At 40.5% G+C, this 23,806-nt stretch overlaps 2 protein-coding genes across 2 annotated transcripts in view; both read right to left on the reverse strand.

Annotated features, from left to right (window-relative positions):
* The window catches only part of LOC122804926 (C-X-C chemokine receptor type 1-like), a 522,524-nt gene that overhangs the window by 325,436 nt on the left and 173,282 nt on the right, over nt 1–23,806 (reverse strand). The window lies entirely within an intron of this gene.
* Nucleotides 175–3,147, reverse strand: LOC122804927 (C-X-C chemokine receptor type 2-like). Its single transcript, XM_044075144.1, has one exon. The coding sequence runs from the start codon at nt 3,124–3,126 to the stop codon at nt 2,065–2,067; it is 1,062 nt and encodes a 353-aa protein (XP_043931079.1). The 5' UTR covers nt 3,127–3,147; the 3' UTR covers nt 175–2,064.

Here is a 23,806-nt window from a genome sequence, read left to right on the forward strand (position 1 = left end):
CAGATATGATAACTTTAAAAAAACAAGGTCTAGTTTAAGATATACATTCTGATGGTCCAAATAAGAGACCTCGAGTTTTGTGCTTCATAAAGCCACTTACTGTTGATAAGAAGATGTTACAGAATGCAACTCCATTCAAGATCAAATAAAATACAAGTGAACATACAAGGAACATACACATAAAAAGTTTATTAAAATGAATAATTTTGTATCACACCTGATTCTTGCTCAAGCAGTACAGATTCATACTCATTATATAGTTTCATAATGCATTCATTAAAAAAGAAGAAGCAATGCCAGTTATTTCAAAATTAGACTTAAAGAAAGACCACCGTACAAATCATTGTCCATTAATGCATTTAAAAGTATTTGCCATTTTAGGTTTCCTGCATACCATTTTACTGATTATTTACCTTTCTTTTTGTATTACTTCACAATCCATAAATTAAAAAGTTGTCATCCAGTTCAGATACATTTTCTAGTCATACAAAATGCTTTAGTTTGAAAAATACTTCAGTGTGTCATACTTGTGCTACCCACTATATTTTTATTCATTTGTGAACAGAGCAAGTGAGGTGATTCAAGGACCCCTTTCAGCTAGGTACTTAGGCATTTACAAACAACATGGACATGCTTATATACAGGATCGTTAGGCATTTACAAACAACATGGACATTTGTATAACAGAAGTAAGAAAAAAATATCATATTGTTATATGACAAATACTCTACACGTTATGTCACAAACTGCATTAATTATACATTTCAAGACATTTGTAAGGTCTGAAAGTTAATAACATAAGTTTGAAAGTTATAACTATATTTGCATATTTACACATACCTTCGCTTTTAATAAACCAACTCAAATTTGTATTACATATAGAATTACCTTCCATCATCAGAGTGGGTTCCCTTGCTCTAAAGTAGCTCTTTCTTCAAATATATTAACAATTTAAGACATATGTGTTGGCAGCCTAAACTAATACATTTCTACCCTGTCTCGTGAATGCACAAGGTCACAGATCTGCCCTCTTATTTGGTTAACAAATGATAAATAAACTCAGGATTCAGCTGAAGTGCATGAACATTTCTATCTCCAAAGTTTTTCCTTCAAGTTTATGCACTAATTTCTATTGATTTATTTTTATTTTATCTATTTGTTAACCAGATAAGCCCATTAGGCACAATTGTTTAATCTCAACGGTAATTTGAGAGCATTGCTTGAGTAAGCAACTCATTCAGAATTCCATGCTACTGAGATGACTCTGTGTCAAACCAGTGTTTGACAAGGTCAGCCCTACACAACAGTGGAAACAGAAGCATGCACTCTTAAATGAATATATTTGAAATTCAGCTCCACATATTCTTCATTTTTAATGTTCTTTAAACTATATTTGTGGGGCAGATTTTAAGCACCAGTAGACCCAAAAGTGCAGGACACTATTATCATGCAAAATAAGCTGCATATGTATCATGCAAAATCAGCTGCATGTGCATCTACTGCAGCACTGTGTGCAATCTGTGATTATTTTAGGCTGATGATAAATCTTAATATAACTTGCACTTACTGCAAATTAATTCTAGTCTTAGAGTCTTAGGTGTACAGCAAGATATAAAAAAGAAGCATGCTAATGCTGATGTTTGTTATTAATATACATGGACCTACATTCAGTGCTGATAACCACAGTCTGTTAATATTGTTTTTTCTGTAAAAAATGCAGTAAATATATTTTTCCCCAAGAATGCTGAAATGTCTACTGATTGTTTCCCCTTACATACAACATATGTCACAAACTGTATCTGCCAGTAGACAAAATAGGTGATGATCTGCATGTTAACTGTCAGTCAAAGGCAATTCAAACACCAGGAGCAATTCAGTATAATACTAAAATGAAGTTAAAGAGATTCAGAATAATTTCCAGATGCTGAAGTATGTAATATGCTTCTGCCTTATTTAGTCACAAAATCTCTGCTTGTAATGCCACAGATAAGTATGAGCAGTTTCCCTTTCCATACATATGCCACAAACTGTGTCTGCCAGTAGACAAAGGAGGTGATTTGCTTTTCAGAGCGCTGCAGAATTTCCAGATGTTGAAGTATATGATAGACTTCTCCCATATTTAGTAACAAAATCTCTGTTTATAATACCATGGGTAAGCAGTATTTTCAAAAAGTTGCGTCTAAATTTTTGCCCTATAAAAGCATACAAGATGGGGTTTATGCAACTGTGTGTAAAGCCAAGTAGTTGAGTAATAGGCAGTGCAGTGTCAATTTGAATTCTCATGTCACAGGTCTCATTAACAGCGTCAGTTCTCATTAAGGTGTCAGCAAAGACAGTGATATTATATGGTAACCAGCAGATCAGAAAAGCCAGCACCACTGCAAAAACAACCCTCATGGCTTTGTGCTTTTGAGTTCCTTGAACCTGAATGAGAGTGATTAAGGTACGAGTGTAACAAAACAGCATGACCCCCAGAGGAATGAAGAATCCAATGATGTGACGAGAAAATCGAATTATTATTCTCCCTATATCAGTAGACTTTGCCCCAATGTCCTCATAGCACATAAGGCGGTCTTCATGATTGTACTTGAAAACTGACCGGTACAGGAGAATGGGCAATGACAATAAAACTGCCATGCTCCATACAATCAAGCAGATATACTTGACCCACTGTTGTTTCTGAGATTTAGTTGCCTGAACAATGGCAAAATATCGATCAACACTGATGCAGGCCAGCAAGAGGATTCCACTGTAGAAATTGACTTCCTGTAAGACAGAAATGATCTTACACATGAAATGCCCAAATATCCACTGATCTACATTGTAGACAGCCCAAAATGGAAGTGTGATGGCAAACAGAAGATCCGCAATTGCCAGATTGAGGAGATAAAGATCCGTGGTAGACTTGTGAACGTTGTTGTAGCAGATAACAACTAATACCAAGGAGTTTCCAATGACACTAAGGATGCATACTGTGGAATAAATCACAACAGCAAAATATTTATCCAGACTCCATGCCTTCTTGCAAGGAGCAAAGTCAGCAAGACCTGTGTAATCCGTGGAATTACCAAAGCTGCTGTCATTAAACAGGTCCATAAAAGATTCACCATCCAGACTGAAAGCCATACTGAGTATTCTTTTTAGTGATATCCTAGCCAGATTAAAGAAAAAGGGTAGTGTTAGTCTGATGTTGCAGATAAAAACACTAACTTCTTCAGGGTTCATTACTCCCCTCCCCTTTCCCCGTGTCTTTATTATTTAATACTAAACCAGAAGAGATATATTTGTGCAATGATGATCTGCTGTTATAGTCTAGACCAATTCAATTTTAACCATATCCAGGCCAGATTCCATAAACCAAAATATCATGTTACATAAACTAACCTTTTATATTTGTGTTATTATTAATTTATTTATGTGGTTACTGCTTATTTGTTTGTTAATTGGATAAATGAACTGATCGTTATAAGAATCCTTTCCAGCTGTGGTCCACCCGCAAAACAAAATTACACACAAGTAAAGTTAACGGTATTAACACCAATTTGTACTTGAAGGCTGGCATTCATTGATAGATAGTGCATTACAATGTGTAAAATAACATGGAAAGTGGAGAGATACTGGGAGGAAGAAATTCAAAGGCACCAGTAGAGAAGTCATTTTAGTGTAAAAAATAGCACAGGATGCAGCGTATGCAAATGACTACATACTGACATGGAAATTAAGTTCCTGTTGCAATTGAAGGATACTTAATATGAAAACAATGCTATCAAATATAGCTGAGTGATTCAGAAATATATAAATCAGGCATGCTAAGCTGCAGCATTTACTTATTCTGAATACAAAGAATTCCCAGTGTACAGGAAGCTAGAATGTTTGAGACAGCAGCAGCTAAGAATACCATAAGTTAGAGATAACTTCCAGATCCATTGAAAATGACAGGCCCTATCCCTGTATTTTGTCTCCTACAGGCTTTTGAGGGGAGATCTATGCCTGGCATACAGGGCATTGTCAGGCCTCACTCTGATGGACCTCCTGCATATCCACAAAACAAACAGCATCAGAATTACCTATTCAAAATACTTAAACTTAGCCTGTGGTATAAATAGGACTGCTGGAGAGACAGGTATGTATCCCAGAGACTACCCTGTCTATGGAACAGGCTCCCCATCTATGTGAAGCAGAGTTCCTCCCTAACCGAATTCAAGTGCAACTTGGACAATTGGATGGGAAACCAGAAATTCATTCCTGGTTTGGCACCTATGTCTCTAACGGACACAGGTAACATGTAAATGGTTCATCTCCCAGGCTTCTGCTTATAATTATCAAGAATATCAGAACTTGTCAGAGAGTTGGGATGCATGGCTAGGCTTAAGAAGGCCCTTGCAGTCGCCAGCCTAGTAAACACCTATGAACCTATGAACATCGTACACTGTGGCCATCCAAGTCAACATAGGTGGCATCATTAGTGTTGGTCTTACCACAACTTGGCTGACCATCAGATTATAGACTACTTCCATGTGGATAGGATTGGTATATAAAATTATGAAGAATTATGTCATCCACAAGCAAAATCAAGAGGGATGATGGACAGCCCATTTCAGTGGTCACTAATATATATGTGCCATTAACCATCCTTGCTACATAGATCTTTCAGTGACCTATAAGGGGATATGTTAGGAATTTCACAGGTATCGGCTTGAATAGTCTATACCAGTTTCTTAGCATTATACTGCAGCATATAAAGGAGCATTTGGGATTCACAAGGACTGCAGAGGAAAGATGCACCACTATGTGAGAATTTTACACCACTGTCCATTTCCCTGAAGTCCTTGGGACCACATATTATACACAAACTGCAATCAAAGACCTGGTGTCATATACATCAATAAAAGGTGATGTAGAAGGATTGCAATGCCCAGGGTGTCATCTATATTGTTTACATGCATCATCCAGGGAGCTCCCATGATTTTCATCTCTGGCGCACGTATGACCTATACCATCAGTTCTTGCAGGGTGGCTACCCACAGATTCAGTCATCATGTGTTGGTATGTGAATAAATAGGGTATAGCTTGTTTAAGTGCAATCAAGTAGTAGCACACATACAGTGGTTTCACTGTTGTGCATTGCAGGGGATGCGGTATATGCATCAGAATAGTGGATGATAACCCTCATTCACAACCACCAGACCAGGGCAGTGAAGGCATATGATACAGCACATCCAGAGACATGGAGCACAATAGAATGTGTTTTCAACCATCTTAAAGGGTGCTTCTGTTGTTTTGCTGCATCTGGTGGGACGCTGCAGTGTTCATCTGAGACCAGCACTCAATTATTTGTAGTGAGTACCATACTACATAATGTAGTTGGGCACAAACAGCTATTGAAACAGGAAGACATACCAGCAGGGAACCCCATACCTTCTGGAATAGCAGAAAAGACACAGAGCAACCAGTCTGAGGAGGAAAAATAAGTAGTGGGATCCCATGTGAGCAAGAAGCATGCACAATACATGTTGGCAATTTTAAAGAGGCTGCATTTAGTCCAAATCAATGGATATAATACAGACAATGCAAAATAAAATGATGTATGCATTATCCAACCCAAAACAGTGCATGGCTCAGCCATGTTGTGCATCAGGCATAACCTTACTCTTATGGGTAAAGGAGTGCACAGGGCACAGCCATCATCATTTTCATAAGTGGAGAGACTCAGTGATAGGTGATAGCAATGTTATCATATAGGCTTGGGTCATGGAAGGTGGATATGGTAGCCATGGAGTCTCATAGCAAGTTGTAAAGAGTCAGAGATTACACTCTCTAGTGGACAGATGGAGTTGCTGTGTCATTAACATTTGTTATGTGTACTTTGTTGGCCTGCAGTCACAGGACTTGATGTAGTCTGTAACAGGGATGGCAGAGGGCTAGGGGAATGTGAACATGTACCTGATGGTGTGTCCCATGCCATGGATCAACAAATGTATGGCATTCATTAAGAGCTGAATCCAGCACTAAGTGACCTAGGCAGCTGCCTAGGGCCAGCTGCTGGCTGAGGGTCCCCGTGAAAGTTAAGAATAAGAAATTATTTGTTTATATTTATTTATTTTATTAAATAATTAATTAAAAACCGCAGTCTCACTGCATTTAGTTGCTAATGATTGTGCTGCTCTCCTGCTCTCCCAGAAGTCTCTCTCTTTTTCTCTCTTTCTCATTTAGAGTCAAGGGTTCAAATGTGACTTGTTCGAATGTAGAGCCAGTGAGAGTGCAGCATCAAAGTGCAATATTTTACTTGTACAGTATTTTATAAATGGCATTTTGGGGAAGTTTTTAAATACTGAAGTACAATTTACATTGCTCTACATATGTACTTAATTTAACATTGGTGGACTTATTTAATGTTGATGGAAAAGCATGCTTTATTAAAACTAGAGTTGGAAGTGCTGTATTTTACAAATTCCATTCTGGAACAACATTTATGCTCTGAATGGAATTAATGCTGCTGCATTGCTATTTATTTATTTTAACATTAGTAGAGCTGTTTAACATTGGTAGATAGAGTTGGAGCAGATATTTGGTGGGACGACATTGGATTTAACAATTTTTTTTAAAAACATGTTTATAGGTAGGTGTGTGTGTGTGTCTGTGTGTCTGTGTGTGTGCGCGCGCACGCATGCATGTGTGTTTGCGTGCGTGCGCATACACATGTGTATGAAGATACATAGTTCTTGCATTACAAGTTAGTTATGGTATAAAGAAAGGAAATTAATTTAGTAAACAGGAGCATCATCAAATGAACCTTTTTCAGGTACAGTTCTTGGTTCCATGATTTTTATTATTTTGCTGTGAATAAGATGGGCATGAGGTCTGAGAGCTCAATGTTGAAATATCATATTTTTTGCAGGCACACTGGTGTGAAATGCAATGTGTTGGGCTACAGAAGTTTGTCTGGTATTTAATGCAGATAGGTAAGCCTATGGGCTGTTAATGAACTACTTCCTGTAGTGCAGGGTTTGATTCCCCTCAGTCTTCATTTGTCTATTGTGTGACTCTGGCTAAATCACTTCATCAGAAAGTGCTCTAGGGCTGCCCATTGTGTCCAGTGGGCTCTCCCAAACTGTCAGCAAATGCCTTGCACATTCATCTTTTGAATTCCTGCACCCTTCCAATAACAGCTAATTACTGCTTCATTTTATGCTATGTGATTATGAATTCCAGTACATCATTTGTAGTACAATGTGAGTTTCAAAGGAAGAGAAGTTTACCATTGCTCATACTAAGCTTATTTGCAATGTGATTTTTTTTTTGTTTTCTTCATCAAATGGCTTCTAGTGTTTTTTTCTGCAAAATGTTTTAATAAATGTTTTTAAATAAATCTTAATTTCTATGATAATTGCAAAAGTAAAAAAAAATAGTATACACATGACAGTTTGAATAGTGTTTTATGGTAAGTGGGGAGAGATAGCTAAGGGGGCCTGCTATGATCTATAATGGCCTGACCATAATATGGCTCTGCATTCATAAGCCAGATGATAGCTACAAGTAGATGAGGTAACCTAAGGATATATTTTTTGTTTAGAACTACAGGAAAAATAGCATATATAAGTTCATAGGTTCATATGTAAATTCTAGGCTAGCTGCCCTGGTGAGCCATTTTAATTCCATCCAGTTTCCCATTTTCTGCTCAAAATAACCTATCCCATTTTGACTATAGATTGACCTTACCTATCCCATGGTCAATAAGTATATATTACCCCCCAATGAGAATAACAGGGATCATACCATAGATAATTTAAGGGAACCCATGAATGGGATAAAGCATTTAGGAGCAGTCTTGGAGTAAATGTTCTCTTTCCCATTCATAGATTAAGTTGCAGCTGAATATGGACAGGATTGAACTTTGTTTTATGTGGATGGGAAGTCAATTCCACAGTAGCAGTATTAACATCCGGCTTAGGTGTACCAAATATGGGGCCAGAGGAGTGATGGTGGCCCAGTACAACAGACTGGCCATGGCTTGGCATTTTGGCCTCTGTAGCCAGAACCTACAAAGAAGCCATCACTAAATGCAATCTTGGGTATTGACTAGTACCTCTATGGTATTACATTGGGTTGAAATGGCTAGGCTGAAAATGGTGTCCGGGTTGATAGCCTAGTAATCTCCTATGATCTTAAGTTGCATCAAAACAGTCTGTGTAACTGAACACCTTGAATCTGGACTCTTTCATGGCCACTGAGAGAAATGCATGCAGAAGTAGACTATACAATAGCTATCATCTGCCTCATGGATGCACCAGTGAATGCAGTGTGTTTGTCACCAGTGACTGGAGCAAGACTGTCTCTGTCCTGTGTAGTCACTGGATGTCATTGTGCAGCCTTGTAGGCACTGCACATCATTCCACAGCTCATACTGATTACTCACAATCTTCACAATAGTGTAGGCAGCAGCTGTCTGTGCCTAGACCACTGGCCTGCAAGTCCACTGATTGTAGCCAGGTGTTGCACTCTGGTCAGGGAGAGATTTGGAGTTCTGGCAGTGTTACAGACCACCACACCTCTCCTGTGTGTGGTACTCACAAATGTCAGGGGCAGTACAAATCACATATGATATCTGGGCTGGGGACTCCTGTGTAGCCTGGTTATAGCTTACAATTACATGCCCTCCACCAAACACTTGTGAGGTAGGACTTTCAGCCTCTCCCTGCACAGGTCCATATTTGTAGTGACTACGTGTGACCTCTCATACTCATTGTATCATCAGATTTTTCCTTTTGCATAATTGCCATCACTGTCAGCCATTGGTGAGATGCTGACCTAAGCATGTGTTGTCCCATTGCACTGCACCCTTCACCAGTGTAACCTGTGAAAACAAAACCTGTAGCAGTACTGGAATATATACCTAACCTACCCTCTATGGCAGACATAATGGTGGATGGAACATTCTGTGAATGCCATTTGTATACCTATATAACACATTATGCAAGGTGCTATAGGTGCCAGGTAAACAGCTTTGGAAGACTGATATCCAGAAGCCTCCTGATGTTCTGATGAACAAGTTCTGTCTCACATGCAGTTGCATGTACAATATGGCAATGCAAAAGCTAATATTAACCTGGTGTATCCCCCATTGGACACTCATACAGTCATCACAAGCCCAGCTCTTATGTCTAGGTTACTGCTGGATATAAGGCTCTACTTCCCATCCTTAACTGGATGTCAGGAACTCCAGCACCTTTGTGAGTGGCTTCTGTCATGGTGGTCCACCTTTTGTGGTAAACACATGCTTAGCAATGCTCCATCCCTGTTTTTTGGCATGCAACATCATATTGCTTACTCTTTACTGAACCTGAAGTGGACTCATATTATGGCCACCCATTGCTTTGATGTCCTGTACCACTGTCTGTCACAACTACTCCTGCAAAGCCTTGAACATGCTGTATTTGACTGGGATGCTTGTGCCATTTGTGGCAAGGGCTTGCAGTAAACCTCAGCCTATTTAGTAGTGAACTTTTCCTCTCATTGCCACTCTGTCTCTCACTTGTGCTCTCTCACTTTCTCTCATGGAGCCATGACAAAGCATGTGTGCCAATGTCTTACACATTCGTGTCAGTGAGAGTGCATGTCTACATGTGGATGTATGGTGTGATTGTTCACTACTGTCCCTCAGCACCATATGGTGTTGTCCTGTGGCATGTGCCCCTTCCTACATCAGCGTATTGAAACCCAGCAATACACTGCACAACATCCCACACAATATGTATTGCCATGCCTCACTCTTTATACATGGGCCAACATGTCCTGTGTGGCATTTCCTGCCCTATGTGAATATTACCCCAGTATTTCCCCACTCAGAGTTCAGCATGCTAGTGTCAGAGCATCGTGGCTTGGTCCACCACCCACATATACCTTTTTTTCTATGTCTCTTTTGCTCCTGTCACCTAACAGATAATCAGTGGAGGACATGGGTACATTACATAATGTCATGTCTTCCTTCAATATGCCTATTTCCATGTCCTGTATCTTAATGCAGTAAACTCCTGTTTCCATAGTTGCTTTATTAGTGTGGTCTCTCACAATATGGTGTCCGCCCTTTATACCATGTTAAATTGGGCATCATAGCTCAGCGGTTATGTAAATGAAGCCATTTATTTCAGCTGTCTCTTAATTGCTTCATTAACAAACTGTGCTGTCAACACTAAGCATTGATAGACTGCTTATACCTTCCTTTCCCAGGCTGTGGATACGAGTGGGCATTATGAGCATGTATAAACCTCTGAAGCTAGTAGCACTACAGGTCTGTACTACAGAGACTTTTCAAAGTGCCTTTTTGCTGTGGAATGATGCACATCACATAACATTCAAATGTGCATGGGTTTAGCATTTTGTTCTTTGTAGGGACCTGACTGAGTGGCTCTTGATTCAAGAATTGGAAAAAGCAGAACTCCTGCATGATATCTAAAGGAGAGCAAGTATTGCTTGTGCTTCCTCTTTAAGGACTTTCAGGGGCATCTGGTATGCCAAAATGATGGCTCTTTGTACAAGTTTGGTGCCTAGAATTAGCTTGCCAGTATGGTGATTGATGTCGCTGTTATCACATCACTTATAAAGGTGAACAATGCAGACATCATTATAGCAGTCTATATAGCAGCATCACCCAAACCTGCTTAGCTAGTGGGAAACAGAGGTTGCTGACAGAGAGAGACAGACAAATTCTTATTCTAAGCATTTTGTATCTTTTCTTTATACAGGTCCACCAGTACACTGTGTTCTTCCTTCTTTGCCTTGCAGTAGCTTAAGAGTGACAAGCCAGTATAGAGAGGTGGCATCAGAGGCAAGAACAACTGTCCTGTCAGTGGAATGCATATGCTCCGTGTACTAAGGCACTGCGCAGTTTAATAGTGTGTGTGTGTAGTGTATGGGTGTACTAATGTGTTCCCTTTTGGTTTCTCCTGTTTCCACAGGTCTAGTTATGGCAGTGTTAGAAGTGTGGTAGTAACTATCTCACTCTGTGCCAGTAGACTTCTCTGGTACTGGGTCACTAGTGGTCACCAGAACAATTTCTTAGCGGGAGGATGGAGACCACCCTGTTGAAAGTGATATGCAGGACTCATTGATGATTTTTGTGACTACAACTCTGGAGGAAGTGGAGGCTCCTTTTCTAATAATGGCCTGGAGGAGAGCCCTGTGGTCTGCTGGGTACAGCTGCATACGCTGGCATCATTTGACGTGTCACAGATCTCACTGTTACAAAGATTTCAATGTATGGGTGCTTGAGTTGCATGCCCAGCAGGCTCCTACCATCAGGCCACTAGATGCACAGGTTGCACATGACATCAGTCACAGAAATGTATGATGTCACTGTAGGTTAGTCTCTGATGTGCTCTGGCATATGCCACCTACCCTACCTAACCCCAATCCCTGCCTTGTGCATCACTCCACATACCTTGTTTGTTGGCCAGTCCTCCCAAACTCCAAGTGTTCAACCTCGGGCAGTATGCATCCATTCACTATTGAACCCAGTTTTTGTATAAATACTACTCCTGCTTGTCTTCTGTTTATATTTTACTATTTGCCTCTGCAACCTTCTCTTCCACCTGTATACCACCCACAACCATTTCTTTCCACACTACCATTCCCAGGTACCCTTTCTATTCTTATATGGAAAATGGGAGCCCTTCTCATAAAATATATATCTTCCCCCCAACAAAATTAATTTATCAGAGCTACTCTTTTGTTTTACCATGATTGCTATCTCTTTTCTAACTTTGTTATATTTCACTTTTCTCACCTTTTTTATGATGAATTAGGTTGACATTTTCCTGTGCTGGCACTTTTTGGCCTATTTGTCATTGCGTCTATGGCTGCAACGAGGCAGATTGCCATGCATATGAGCAGGTACAGTGATGAACACTTATGGGCACACTTTTCTGCCTTTCCTGTTAGGTTGATCACTGTGATCATATGATCCTTGTTAGTACAACTGCTTCACTGATTCTGTCTAATGCCACTCATCCCTGTAACAGAGCTCCATTAATTTACTAATTTAATATGTACTCCTTTCCCCTGAATATTGACACTATTGCAAGCCCTGAAAGATATCTAAGTAGTCAGGAGTTAAGGCCATGTTACACTATTGGAATCTTGAACTATAGCACTGCATGGCTGCAATATAATTGTCTCTGAATCCTAGACTTAACATGCAAGTACAACAATGCTCAGTTACTGAATTTTAGAAGTGGAAACCAAGTGAAAGAACAGAGAGTAGAGATAAAAATAATAAGTGGGACTAAACTATAAGGATAAGCACAGGAATAACGGCTAAAGCAGTTAGGCTATAACGTTGGCAGGGGAAGTAGGACACGGGACAGACCATTACCCACAGCAGCTCCTGCTGTAAATTCAAAGAGCAGGCGGTAATAGTGAGCAGAAGCAGTTTAGTAAAAGTAGTTAAGGGGCATGTATCTATATATAGCTTTGGCACACAACATGAGTATTGGAGTATTAGTGTGGGAGTACTTGACTAGTAGTTTTGAACTGCGCTAGACTATTAGGAGTCCTTTATTCTTTGGATCGGTCCAGGTATCCGATGAGAAGCACTAATTGTAAAGAATACTCAGTTGACCATTTTGAGATGGTTTTTAAGATGAGACAGCCAGATTACTTTGTCAGCCATACCATATAAAGTATGATGATAAGATGGATGAAAACATGTAACAAGTTCAGAGTAGTAAGAGAGGAGCTGTAAAAGTCAGCAAGACAATGAGTGTGAACTCTATGCTTCAGTAGAGTCATATTCTGCATTGCAGGCTGAAATTATGGAATCAGGATGAAAGGAAGGAAATGTAAAGCCCATATACTGTGTTTTCTAAAATGTGAAAGGAAGATCAATTCATAACAGAGATATTAGTAATGAGGGAAGAATGTACTTAGCTTTCGATAATGTTACTATTGTTTACAGCATTTCTTGCCTCATAACTGATGTGACTGTAACTCCTGTATAGAAGATAGCTAAGAAAGGGATTGCACCTTTAATAAAGGAAACATGTCACCAAAAAGCTAGACGAAAATTGAGACATACTCCAAAACAATAAAAATGGTGCAGTCTGCAGAGGCTCCAGGTTTGCTAAGGATATGCTGAGTGGATGGGAGTTTGCCATGCCTGCAAAGCATCATTGTTTAGCTTTGTTGATATTCAAAATATATTTTTGGAGGAAGTCCCTCTGCAGACCGATAAAGACATTTCACAGTTGATGCCTGATGGCTGATACTGAAAGATGATAATCATATCTTCAAATTTAAAAGGAATGTCACAAATGGCTGAAGTGAGAAACAATAAGTAGAAGGGGGGCATTTTGGGACAATTACCAATCTTAATCTGTAAATAATCTATCGGGAAATATATTATCCAGGCAGAGGGAGTATCTAGAAAGTGCAGAGAAGGGGACTGCAACAGCAGAGAGTGATTTTTGAGTCAAAATACTTTTGTCATGGTAAGAAAATGGCTCCATTAAGATAAGTTCTGTCTGACCTTCTCATAATAAGGTCACCAAGAAGCCAGTAGACACCCATGACTGAGTAAAAATGTATTGTTACATTGGTGTCTTCTTTTATTAATTATATCTTAATTTTGATTGTGTATATTCTTTTCTAACTGGGGAACATAGAGATGTAGCTAGAGTGAAGACTTATTCAATATAGCTTATTTGAATGCCATTTAGTCACTTGTTGAAGCTATTCTAATTCAGAGGCTATGACTTGACATTTGTTTAATGGCAGAAAGGGATAACAAGCCTGTCTAAGCTATCATTTTAAGTGCTTTGACATTCTATCTCCCCTCCATCCCTGTCTCCTCCTTACTCTTTTTCTACCTGCCATATACCCTCTTGAATGCCTATCGGGATTCTCTCTATACTATCCATTCTCTTAGTATATTGCACAGGCCAACAAACCCTCTCTAGGAAAAGTACCTTTGGAGATGCAGGGATTAGCTAGTCCCTTGAATCTGTTACTTGTCCCTCCTATCCATTCTGTCCTCTGTGTTCAGAATACACACTTTGCAACTCCCTGATATGATCTTATGCAACGATAACATTTCCCCTCTTACTCTTCTGGTCACAGGTGAAGAGCTCTAGGCTCTCACCTCTGGTATTATTCATTCTGTCTCACAAATCTTTCTTGCAGCTTCCCTCTGGATTCCTTTCCTGATATCCTTTTTCTTACATGGCCTCTGGAATTGCACACAATTCTCATACAGTGGTCTCTCCAAGGCTCTTTGCTTGTGGAATCTACTCCCCATAGGGTACAACCCAACATTTGGTTTGCTGCTGCCACTACTCTCTCACTCTTCAAGTGGACTAATTCAGGTGTGGTCAATACCTCAGATCCTTTTCCTGTTCTGTTGCTATCACGTTCTCTCCCCCAGCTGATACTTATACCAGGATTATTGTGCCCAAATTGCAGTACCTTGAAGTTAACAATGAACCTCAATCTCCAGTTTTCCTCTCGGATTCTTGTTTGAGGCAGAGACAAAGGTTTTGATGAGGTCCTAGTAGACTATGTCTAGAAGTACTTCCCTGTGAAGTTCATCTACAATCTAGTCAAAACTGGATCAGGATTGACTGACAGCTCTTTTTGGCCATGAACGCATGCTGATTGCTGTAATTGTAATTTTTATTTACCTATTTGTTTGTCTATTAATCTGTCAACCTATCTGTCTATTATTATATCTGCCTATCTATCTGTCCTGGCTTTGTTGACTAGGTTAGTCCCACTAGGTTAGTGGCCTCTCTTCAGGAGAGAACAAAGGTGATATTTATACTAATGGGAAATTTAGCCAAGGCATCATGAAACCCTCAGCACTCTTTTTGATTGGTGCTGTGGGAACTTTTACAACCACCTGAGCTACTGCCAACTCAAGCAGCTGAGACCTCAGTTTAACATCTCATCTGAAGGATGATTTCTGTTTTCTAGAAAGCAACCAGCCTTCCCCTCAGGAATTCCTCCATGACTTTCCTTTCCACCAATGCACTACTAAATTCTCATATTTTTGAAACAATACTTCACAAATAATTGCTAAACATATCACAAGCTATGTATGGCCTACTGTTTAACAGTCTACTTGGCTTCAGAAATGCCTTCAGCATTACAACAGCCCTTCTTTCTAATATCATAACAGCTGGGATATTTACTGATATGTCAAGGGCTTTAGAAACAGAAAACCACAGTTTACTTATCACCAAACTGAAAAAAAAAAGATTAACATTGGAAAAAATGCAATTAATTGGTTTCAAAGCTACCTAGAAAACAGAGCATTCCAAGATCATTACAAGAACCAGCTATCATCTGCTGGCACTCTCAGCAGTGGAGTCCCACATGGTTATCTTGGGTCCCTTACTTTTTCCCTTTTCATTAACAATCTTACGGAATAGCACCAAGAACTGAATCTTACTCTGATGTCATTCGCCTTCTTCATGCCAATAAAAGTAACTGTGCACTTCAAAAATCACTCCTTCTCCACGGTTTGCTTATAGGCCGAATCCAACAAGCTACTAATCAACCACATAACAACAACAACAAAATGTATATCATGCTCTACTCCCCTCACCATAAACATTTTCACCTACCAAACATTGGCATTGTGGGAAATCATTCAAATATCATACCACAGACATGTGAATACAGATACCTAGCTCTTACCCTACATCCATCACTTTCCTTCACCTCACACACTAATAGCTAGGTTAATAAAGTACTCAGCCAACTCAGTCTATGTTATTTCTTTTCCCTTTTTGCACACATAGCCTCATCAAAAATGCCCTCCTTATCAAGCTTGAATATGGCCTCTGTCTGTTATCCTTTTACTCTACCTACAATTGGTCTATATTAAAAAATAAATGTTAAAGAATGCTGAATTGCATATGGCTGAGATCATATAATCAACATTCTGTAACACTGAAAAGTAAAAAGGACAACAAAAATATGTGCTTTTACAGGAGAACTCCCAAACCCCCCTCCCCCTGCAAATTATATACACCATGTTTGAGATCTTACTACAACAGGGAAAGGGCAAATTCCCCAATTGCCACTATACCTCTGTCTGCATAGAAAACCGACTTTTCAGAAAGCCAGTCATATGGTTTCAACCATATGAAATTTGACTTTCTAATAAGTCAATCTTCGGAAGGGAACTGACCTATAATACACACAAGCTACAGACAGCAGAAAATAAAATTTGCAGATTTGCATTAAGTTACAGGTGCTTGCCCTCACCAATGCACCCTATATAACAGATTCAAATGGCTTCTTGTAAGAGAAAAAGCAACTGCTTCCTATGTGTCGATATATAAAATCATGAACAATGCTTACTGTCCACCACTAAAAGAAAGCTGGCTATCAGAGAACAACACTGCATCCTGAGAAATAGTCAAGACTATTCAATCTCCATTAGCAGTCCAGTCTTTAAAGGAGCCGTCACACATTAGCTTAACTTGGTCTGACATTGTTGACATAAAGTGCCAAGACATGCTCCAAGAGTTGAAGTTAACTCTTGTAGAATGCCTTCATCAAGAAATAACCTGCATTTGCTTTAAAGGCAATTGTTAGAAATGCTTCCTATGGGTCTTTAAAATCTGTCTACACAATGAAAAACATTTCTCCCTTTTAACTTTTAAACCTTTTAACCTTTTAAAAAAACTGTAAGCCTGTTTCCTACCTTTCCTGTAACTAGTGTAGTCCAGATACAGATTTGCTGTATCCAGGACTGTATGTACGCTTCTGAGCCCCCCCCCCCACCAAGCCTTTCTGAGTTGGAGGGAAGCCTTCTAGCTTGTCAGTGGGAGAGGTAATCACTAGGTAACCTGTCTACCACATAAGGAGTGGTTCTGGCCCAGAAATTGTAGTTACTGGCCGTCTGGGCAATGTTTTCCATCTCGCTCAACTTTCTGATTTGAAAGCCTGCATTTGCACTTGTTTCTTTTCTGTAACTAGTCTAGTGCAGATTAGTTTTAGCACTTGAATTTGCTTATTCATGCTCCGCACTTGTTCAGAACTTGTTGTAAGCACTAAATAAGCTACTAATTACTAGAGCACTCAACCTGCCTTATTACCTAGAGGAAAACAGTTTTTGCACTTACTTTCCTCACCTGCTTAGAGAAAAACAGCTCTTGTGCTCACTTTCCTCACTTATCTAGAGGAAAACAGTTTTTTATTCAGGCATGTCCAAGGGTCAGCTCTCAGTGTTCTCTCCTGTCTATCTGATGAATCTGGGCATCTTGGGGCAATGTAGAAATTGCCTCATGTACACAGACAACCCTCTCCTCCTACCACCCAACACTACAGCCTGTGAGAGATGCACTTATCTAGCCAAACTGGAGGTAAAGCTCTCTCTAACCAAGACTGAACTTGACATTCACGAGGAGAAGGTAAACACTTGCACCACACCACACTTATCACATAGTCTCACTAAATCTACACCACCAAAATCCACACATAGAAACACAAAAACATTTGGGGAGGCTCTCAATAATAATCCCAAGCAACAGAGACCTCCAAAGCAGAAACGCTAGAAACTTCCACCCCCAACACAACCCAGATGACACATAGCCCACAGATTCAGTGTGCCACTCAACCACAGCAAATAAGGCAAAACAACATATCCAACACACCAGTCATAGGTGACTCTATAGTCAGGAATGCTGATGTCCCACTCACCAGCCTAAACAAGGAGAAGGTTACTGTCAGCTGCCTGTCGGGTGCCAGGATCCACCACATAACCCACGCACTCAGGTCACTCCACAACAAGTACAAATATGACTCATGTCATTGTCCATGTCGGTGTGAATGACCTGAGACGTACCTTCCTGGACTACATGAAAAGAGACATGGAAGTGCTCTCCGATCTTGTAGCCCAGGTAGGTATGACCCTAACCCTGAGTAGCCTTCTGCCATCGCCCAGAATGATACCGCAGTACAATGACAAAATGATTGACTTCAACAGTTGGCTAAACTTCTGGTGTCATTCTAAGGGGATCCAGTATCTGTCTGCTTGGGATGATATGGTCGACAGACCATGATGCTTTGCCAGAGATGGCCTGCACCAGATTCTGGATACTGGCTAAGGCTCTTGCCACCCCTATAGTGCCTTTTTTAGGCAAGGTTCAAATGACAAATTCACCACCATAACAAGAACAGGCAAGCAAAAACTGAGGGTAATGCTACTCAATGCTAGAAGTCTAAATCTCAAAATGCACTCACTCAAGGCACTCCTTAAAATGAAGGACATCGATAACTCTGTAGTGACTGAGACCTGGTTCAAGGCTCCAGAGAGCACCCCTGCACTACCAGGCTATAACTCATACCACACATTTTGGCCATGTAACCTGAACTGGAAGACCAAAGGTGGAGGTGTGTCCATATTCATTAAGGATATCCACACCTCCAGGCTAGCTGCTCAGCATAATGCATCCGAGGTTATCCAAGTGCAAATAACTCTGGGCAAAACTGCAATCCAAACTTTAGCTTCCTACAGATCCCTCACCATGCCTCAGGATTCCCACTCCTCTTTTCTTGATGTGCTGGAAAATATTAGGGTTCAACCAAACACCCTAATAATGGGCGATTTCAACTACCCCACCATTAACTGGAAAAAATACTCATGTACCAACTCCTTCACACAACGCTTTTTGGAATTCATAAAGTCCAATGCCCTGGATCAACTTATCCACACCCCCACCAGGGGCAACAATATCCTAGACCTAGTCATTACCAACATGAGTGACTGGTGTTCCACACCTGAAGTCAACTCCTCGTTTATCCGATCTGACCATAAACTAATTACCCTTGATATCCACATTCTGCCCCCACCCCCATTAAGGAAACCATGGTAAAAAATTACTCCAAAGCCAACTTCATGCTTCTTAAGACAGAAGCGGTGAACTTCATGACACCCATGGACAATACAGTTACGACTGCTGAAGCCTACACAAATGCACTCTAAAAGCACTTACATGAGTGCATGGATCGTGCTGTCCCAAACAGAGCCAAGGCACTATCCTCCAAATAAAGGAAGCCAATCTGGTGGTCCCCTGCCATAAACAAACTGTACAACAGAAGAAAGAAATTGTTGCAAAAGAGAGTAAAATCTTATGAGTGGAGGAGCTCCCCTGGTCAGCCTCAATAAGAAGCTGAGATCCCTTATAAGATCCTCCAAAGCTAGCTATGAAAACAAAATTGCCACTGATTCTAAAGACAACCACAAAGCATTCTATAACTATGTCAAGAATCTCAATGGCAGCACCCAGATCTGCTCTGAGTTACAGCACAATGGCATGAAAATTACAGAACCAACTGATATTGCCAACATCCTGGCAGATAGGTTCAGTGCTAACTTTACCTCCCCCTCACCCCCTAAAGGGCCCATATATATACAGGAAGAATGCAGAGTCCCTGTAAACACAACTATGCAGGTAAAAGCTGTACTCTCTAAAGCCAAAAACACAGCATCCATGGGACCGAACAACATCCCAGGCTGCATTTTACATGAACTTCAGAACGAACTGGCTCCCCACCTAAGCACCATGTTCAATCATAGCTTCACATCAGGCTTTTTGCCCACTGAATGGCGTACAGCAACAGTAATCCAACTCCACAAAGGGGGAGCCACCACTGATCCCAGGAACTATCGCCCTATTAGCCTGACAAGTCTGGAATGGAAGGCCATGGAACGTATCATCATGGAACTCATAAACAAAGACATTGGTAACCTCCAAACTCTGGATCCCACCCAGTTCGGGTTTGTGAAAGGTAGATCATGCTCCTGAACCTGATCGACTTCTTTGAGGCAATCACCAAAGCCGTAGATGAGGGTAAGGTGGTTCACACAGCCTATCTTGACCTCACCAAGGCTTTCGACACCATCCCCCATTCTGGAATTATAGCTAGACTCACTAAACTAGGTATAAATCCCTACATCACAAGATGAGTTGTCAGATGGCTCACTGACAGAACCCACACTGCAAAAGTTGCACACTTCAAATCTGACCTCAAACCAGTGACAAGTGGAGTACCACAGGGTTCAGTCCTCAGACCTCTCCTGTTTGGTATCTACTTCTCTTAAGTACAGGCTAACACAGAAGGCCTCTGGCTAATGAAGTTTGCAGATGACTGCAAACTAGGAGCCATAGTCAAGTCCCCAAATGATGTGAAAATCCTACAGAAGGACCTCGTTGAGACAGATGCCTGGTGTCAGAGCCATGGCCTCAAGCTCAATGCCAAAAAGTGCATTGTCATCCCCTTAAGTAAAAACTCTGTACCCCTGAACTACTACATAGACAGCAGTCTACTTAACACCGAATGTGTTATAAGAGACCTTGGGACCCATGTGGACAGTAGTCTGTCCTTTGATAGTTACATCGCCACAGTAGTCAGGAAGTCCTTCTACGTGGCACACCTCATCATAAAAGAGTTCTCATCCAGGAAAAAAGAGGTCATTGTTCCCCTCTACTCGACACTCATTAGACCCATTATAGAGTACAACACCCCTTTTGGAATGTACCTCACAAGACATCTGCAGCAGCTGGAAGGGCCACAGAATTACCTCACAAAGAGGATTACTGGCCTCAAACAGATGCCCTACACTGACCGTCTCAAAAAACTACAGCTTTACTACGTAGCATATCGCCTACACTGAGGTGATCCCTGCCTAACATATAAAGCTATGTCAAACCCAGAGCTGTTGGACATGCTACACCTAAAGAAATCCCAGTCCCTGTGAGCTGCATGCTCTGTGGACCTAAACCTTGTCACCACAATAAACAGGGCATGCTGGAGGGATAGATTCCCATCCCAGAGACTTCCCATACTCTGGAACAGGCTACCCATCTAAATCAAGCAAAGTTCTTCATTAGCACTCTTCAAAAAAAATCTTGATGAGTGGATGGAAAATAGGAAATACATCCCGGGTATCATTTCTGTGTCTCTGCTCGATAGTGGCACAGGAAAATAACTTTCTTGGGTGGCGTAAGCCAGGGAACCTTGTTGGCTAGGCTTACGTAGACCCTCAGTCCGATAGTTTGGTACCTACTTATGAACCTATGAACCTATGAACTGCTAGTGACTCATTAATGAATATTATATCTATATATCTGCATTTTTAAATGCTATATTATTAATTTTTAATAAAACATGGTAAAGAGCGATTAATATAATTTGCTTATTACTATTATTCATTCACGTTTTCACTGTTAATTCATCCCTAATATGACATGTATAGCATTTGTAGTTGCATGAAGATTGATTGACTGTTTATCAATTTTACTCTTGCATCTTTGACTGGGTTGTGGATGAAAAGGGTCTTTGGAACATCCACATACCTGGTTACCAAACAGTAAATAAATACAATAAATAAGCTAATGGCTGTCTTGTTTCCCAAAATTTTTATGATCCCAGAACTTTGGCTATAAAAAACTGTTCCCTTTATGCTGAAAGCTGGCTGATCTTGGAATTAGTATATGGAGATTAGTAGGGAGGTGGGGCACTATCTGTACATGGGTGTGCAGGGAATGCTTGCCCAGTACCAAAAAAATATGATAAAGTTGATATTTTGGGTTGTCCAGTTTATGACAGTATTTTGCACTAATAAGGACAGTGGGATTTTGGATGCAGATCCTTGAGGAGAATAACAACAAACCATACAGAATTACAGAATGTATTCTAAGAGCTAAGACAACATGGGAATGGAGAAAGAAAATTTTGCTAATAGGGATGACTGCAAGTAGGGATAGAGAAAATAGGCAAGAGGTGGTTGAACTTTACTGGAGAAAACTGGCAAAGGAACCAAAGTATTAGAAGCAAATAACAAGAGAGGGAAAGGTAACAGAGTGGGCCAGGGCCAAGAAGGAATTTGGACCGCAGGCTACCTACTGCCTTCTTTACCAAGGAAAAGTAAGGTGTACAAGACAGTGATGCAACCAGTACTATTGTATTGTACAGAAACCTAGGCAGTAAAGACAGAGCAGATGAGGAAGCTAGATGTGATGGAAATGAAGTGCCTGAGATGGGTGGTAGGTTGCACACTGTGGGACAGATGAAGAAATAAGGAGATAAGAGCAGAAGCCAAAGTAACTGCAATTACGGAAAAGATCAAAGAGAAGAGATTACAGTGGTTTGGGCACATGTGCAGAAAAGCAGAAAACAATCTGGGACAGAGAAGAAGAGGAAGGTAAGAGGAAATGAGGGCATCCAGCAAAGAAGAGGATGGATTGTGTGAGAGAAGATCTGCGAAAGTCAGGCATAAATGTCAATGAAGGCAGGAGTGTGGCACTGAATCAAGAGAGATGGTGACAGTTAACGCGACACCCTGACCCCATATAAAAATGGGAAAAATGGAGTTGAAGATGATGATAATCCATAATCTTACATATACATGCTAATTAAAGTCACATTATTACCCACAGTCCTATATATTATACTGACACCATCAATGCCAAATAAGCAAAATATAAAATAAATGAACTCCTTTTATATTTTGTATAAATAGTGGGAGATTGGTCTTCTTGACATAGAACCATGTGATATATGATCTAACTTTACCCTGGGATTCATGAAGCTTGCACCAGGTGCAGGCATAGTGTTGGCGTTCCAACACCAAATATGGCCGGCGAGCAATCCAGGTACGAGCTGTTTCCACGTGCACTATCTGCGTATGCTACACCCACACAGCTCCCGGCCCCTGTATGCTAATTACCCCATTTGCAGCAGTGTAGCACGCTAATGAAGGTATTTAGTGATCTAGGAAGTGGTGCAGGCATAGTGCAAGCATGCAGAAATGTAAACCATAAAAAACAGTTTACATTTCTGCAAACATAAAATCGGAGCCATGACAGCCAACCAAACACATGTATTATATTGTTAATATATGGCAATGGATAAATATATAGCCATTGGCATAAAAAAACATGTACAAAATATAAAAAGAACAGTTAATTTTATTTTTTGCACTATTGCAAAGTTTAAGTGCAGGGCAGCGGTGCGCAAACTGGATCGCAAGGAAAATAGAAACATATAGAATAAAACTGCAATGTAACACATATCATGATCTCCCCATAATAGTCAATGGCAGGCATGTTACACCACACCATGGTGCAAGGGTTGCTAAGGGGCTGTGACAGTGTTTTGCACGGTAGCTAGGAATTAGTAGGCAATGCCATGCAAATGAGAGGAGTAATAGTGAATCACAGATTCTCCGCTAGTGTAAGGATGCACCTCACAGCATAGTGTTATAACACCGAGGTGTGCCCTTGAGATAAAAATGACATCAAGAGAGGGGTGTGTCACCTTTGCTGTAAGCAGATTGGAGCATTGCTAATCCTGTTTTCCAGTAGCTAAGCAAAGCTGCAGGAAAGGGGTGTGTTGAACTGGCTATAGCTTTGCTTAGCTGAGAGCACACAAGGTAACCGAGTATGCATGTGAATGGAGATTAAAATGCGCTTAAACTCGGTAAACGGGTTTATGCGGCGTACACCGGAGCTGAAACAGGAAGGATATAGTAAAAAAATAAGGAAATGCTGCAGCAGGGAAATTGGAGTACAAATGACTAATTAACACCTAGGAACCTACAGTGGGCCATTGACAGCAGCTAACAAGGCTGCAAGCAGCTACCTGCAGAACAAGAAAGAAGAGGGGCTGTACTGCAAAGAAAACAGTAAAGTGTCACAGCAGAGCAAAGCAGAATTGCATTACATCAGCTACAAAACACATTTTGCAACACATGACTGTGTAGGGAAAGTACAAAACAAGAAAGTTGGCAGGTGGATGC

The sequence above is a fragment of the Protopterus annectens genome, chromosome 6.part0 (assembly GCF_019279795.1).
Source record: "Protopterus annectens isolate FY-2018-M chromosome 6.part0, PAN1.0, whole genome shotgun sequence".
NCBI lineage: Eukaryota > Metazoa > Chordata > Ceratodontiformes > Protopteridae > Protopterus > Protopterus annectens.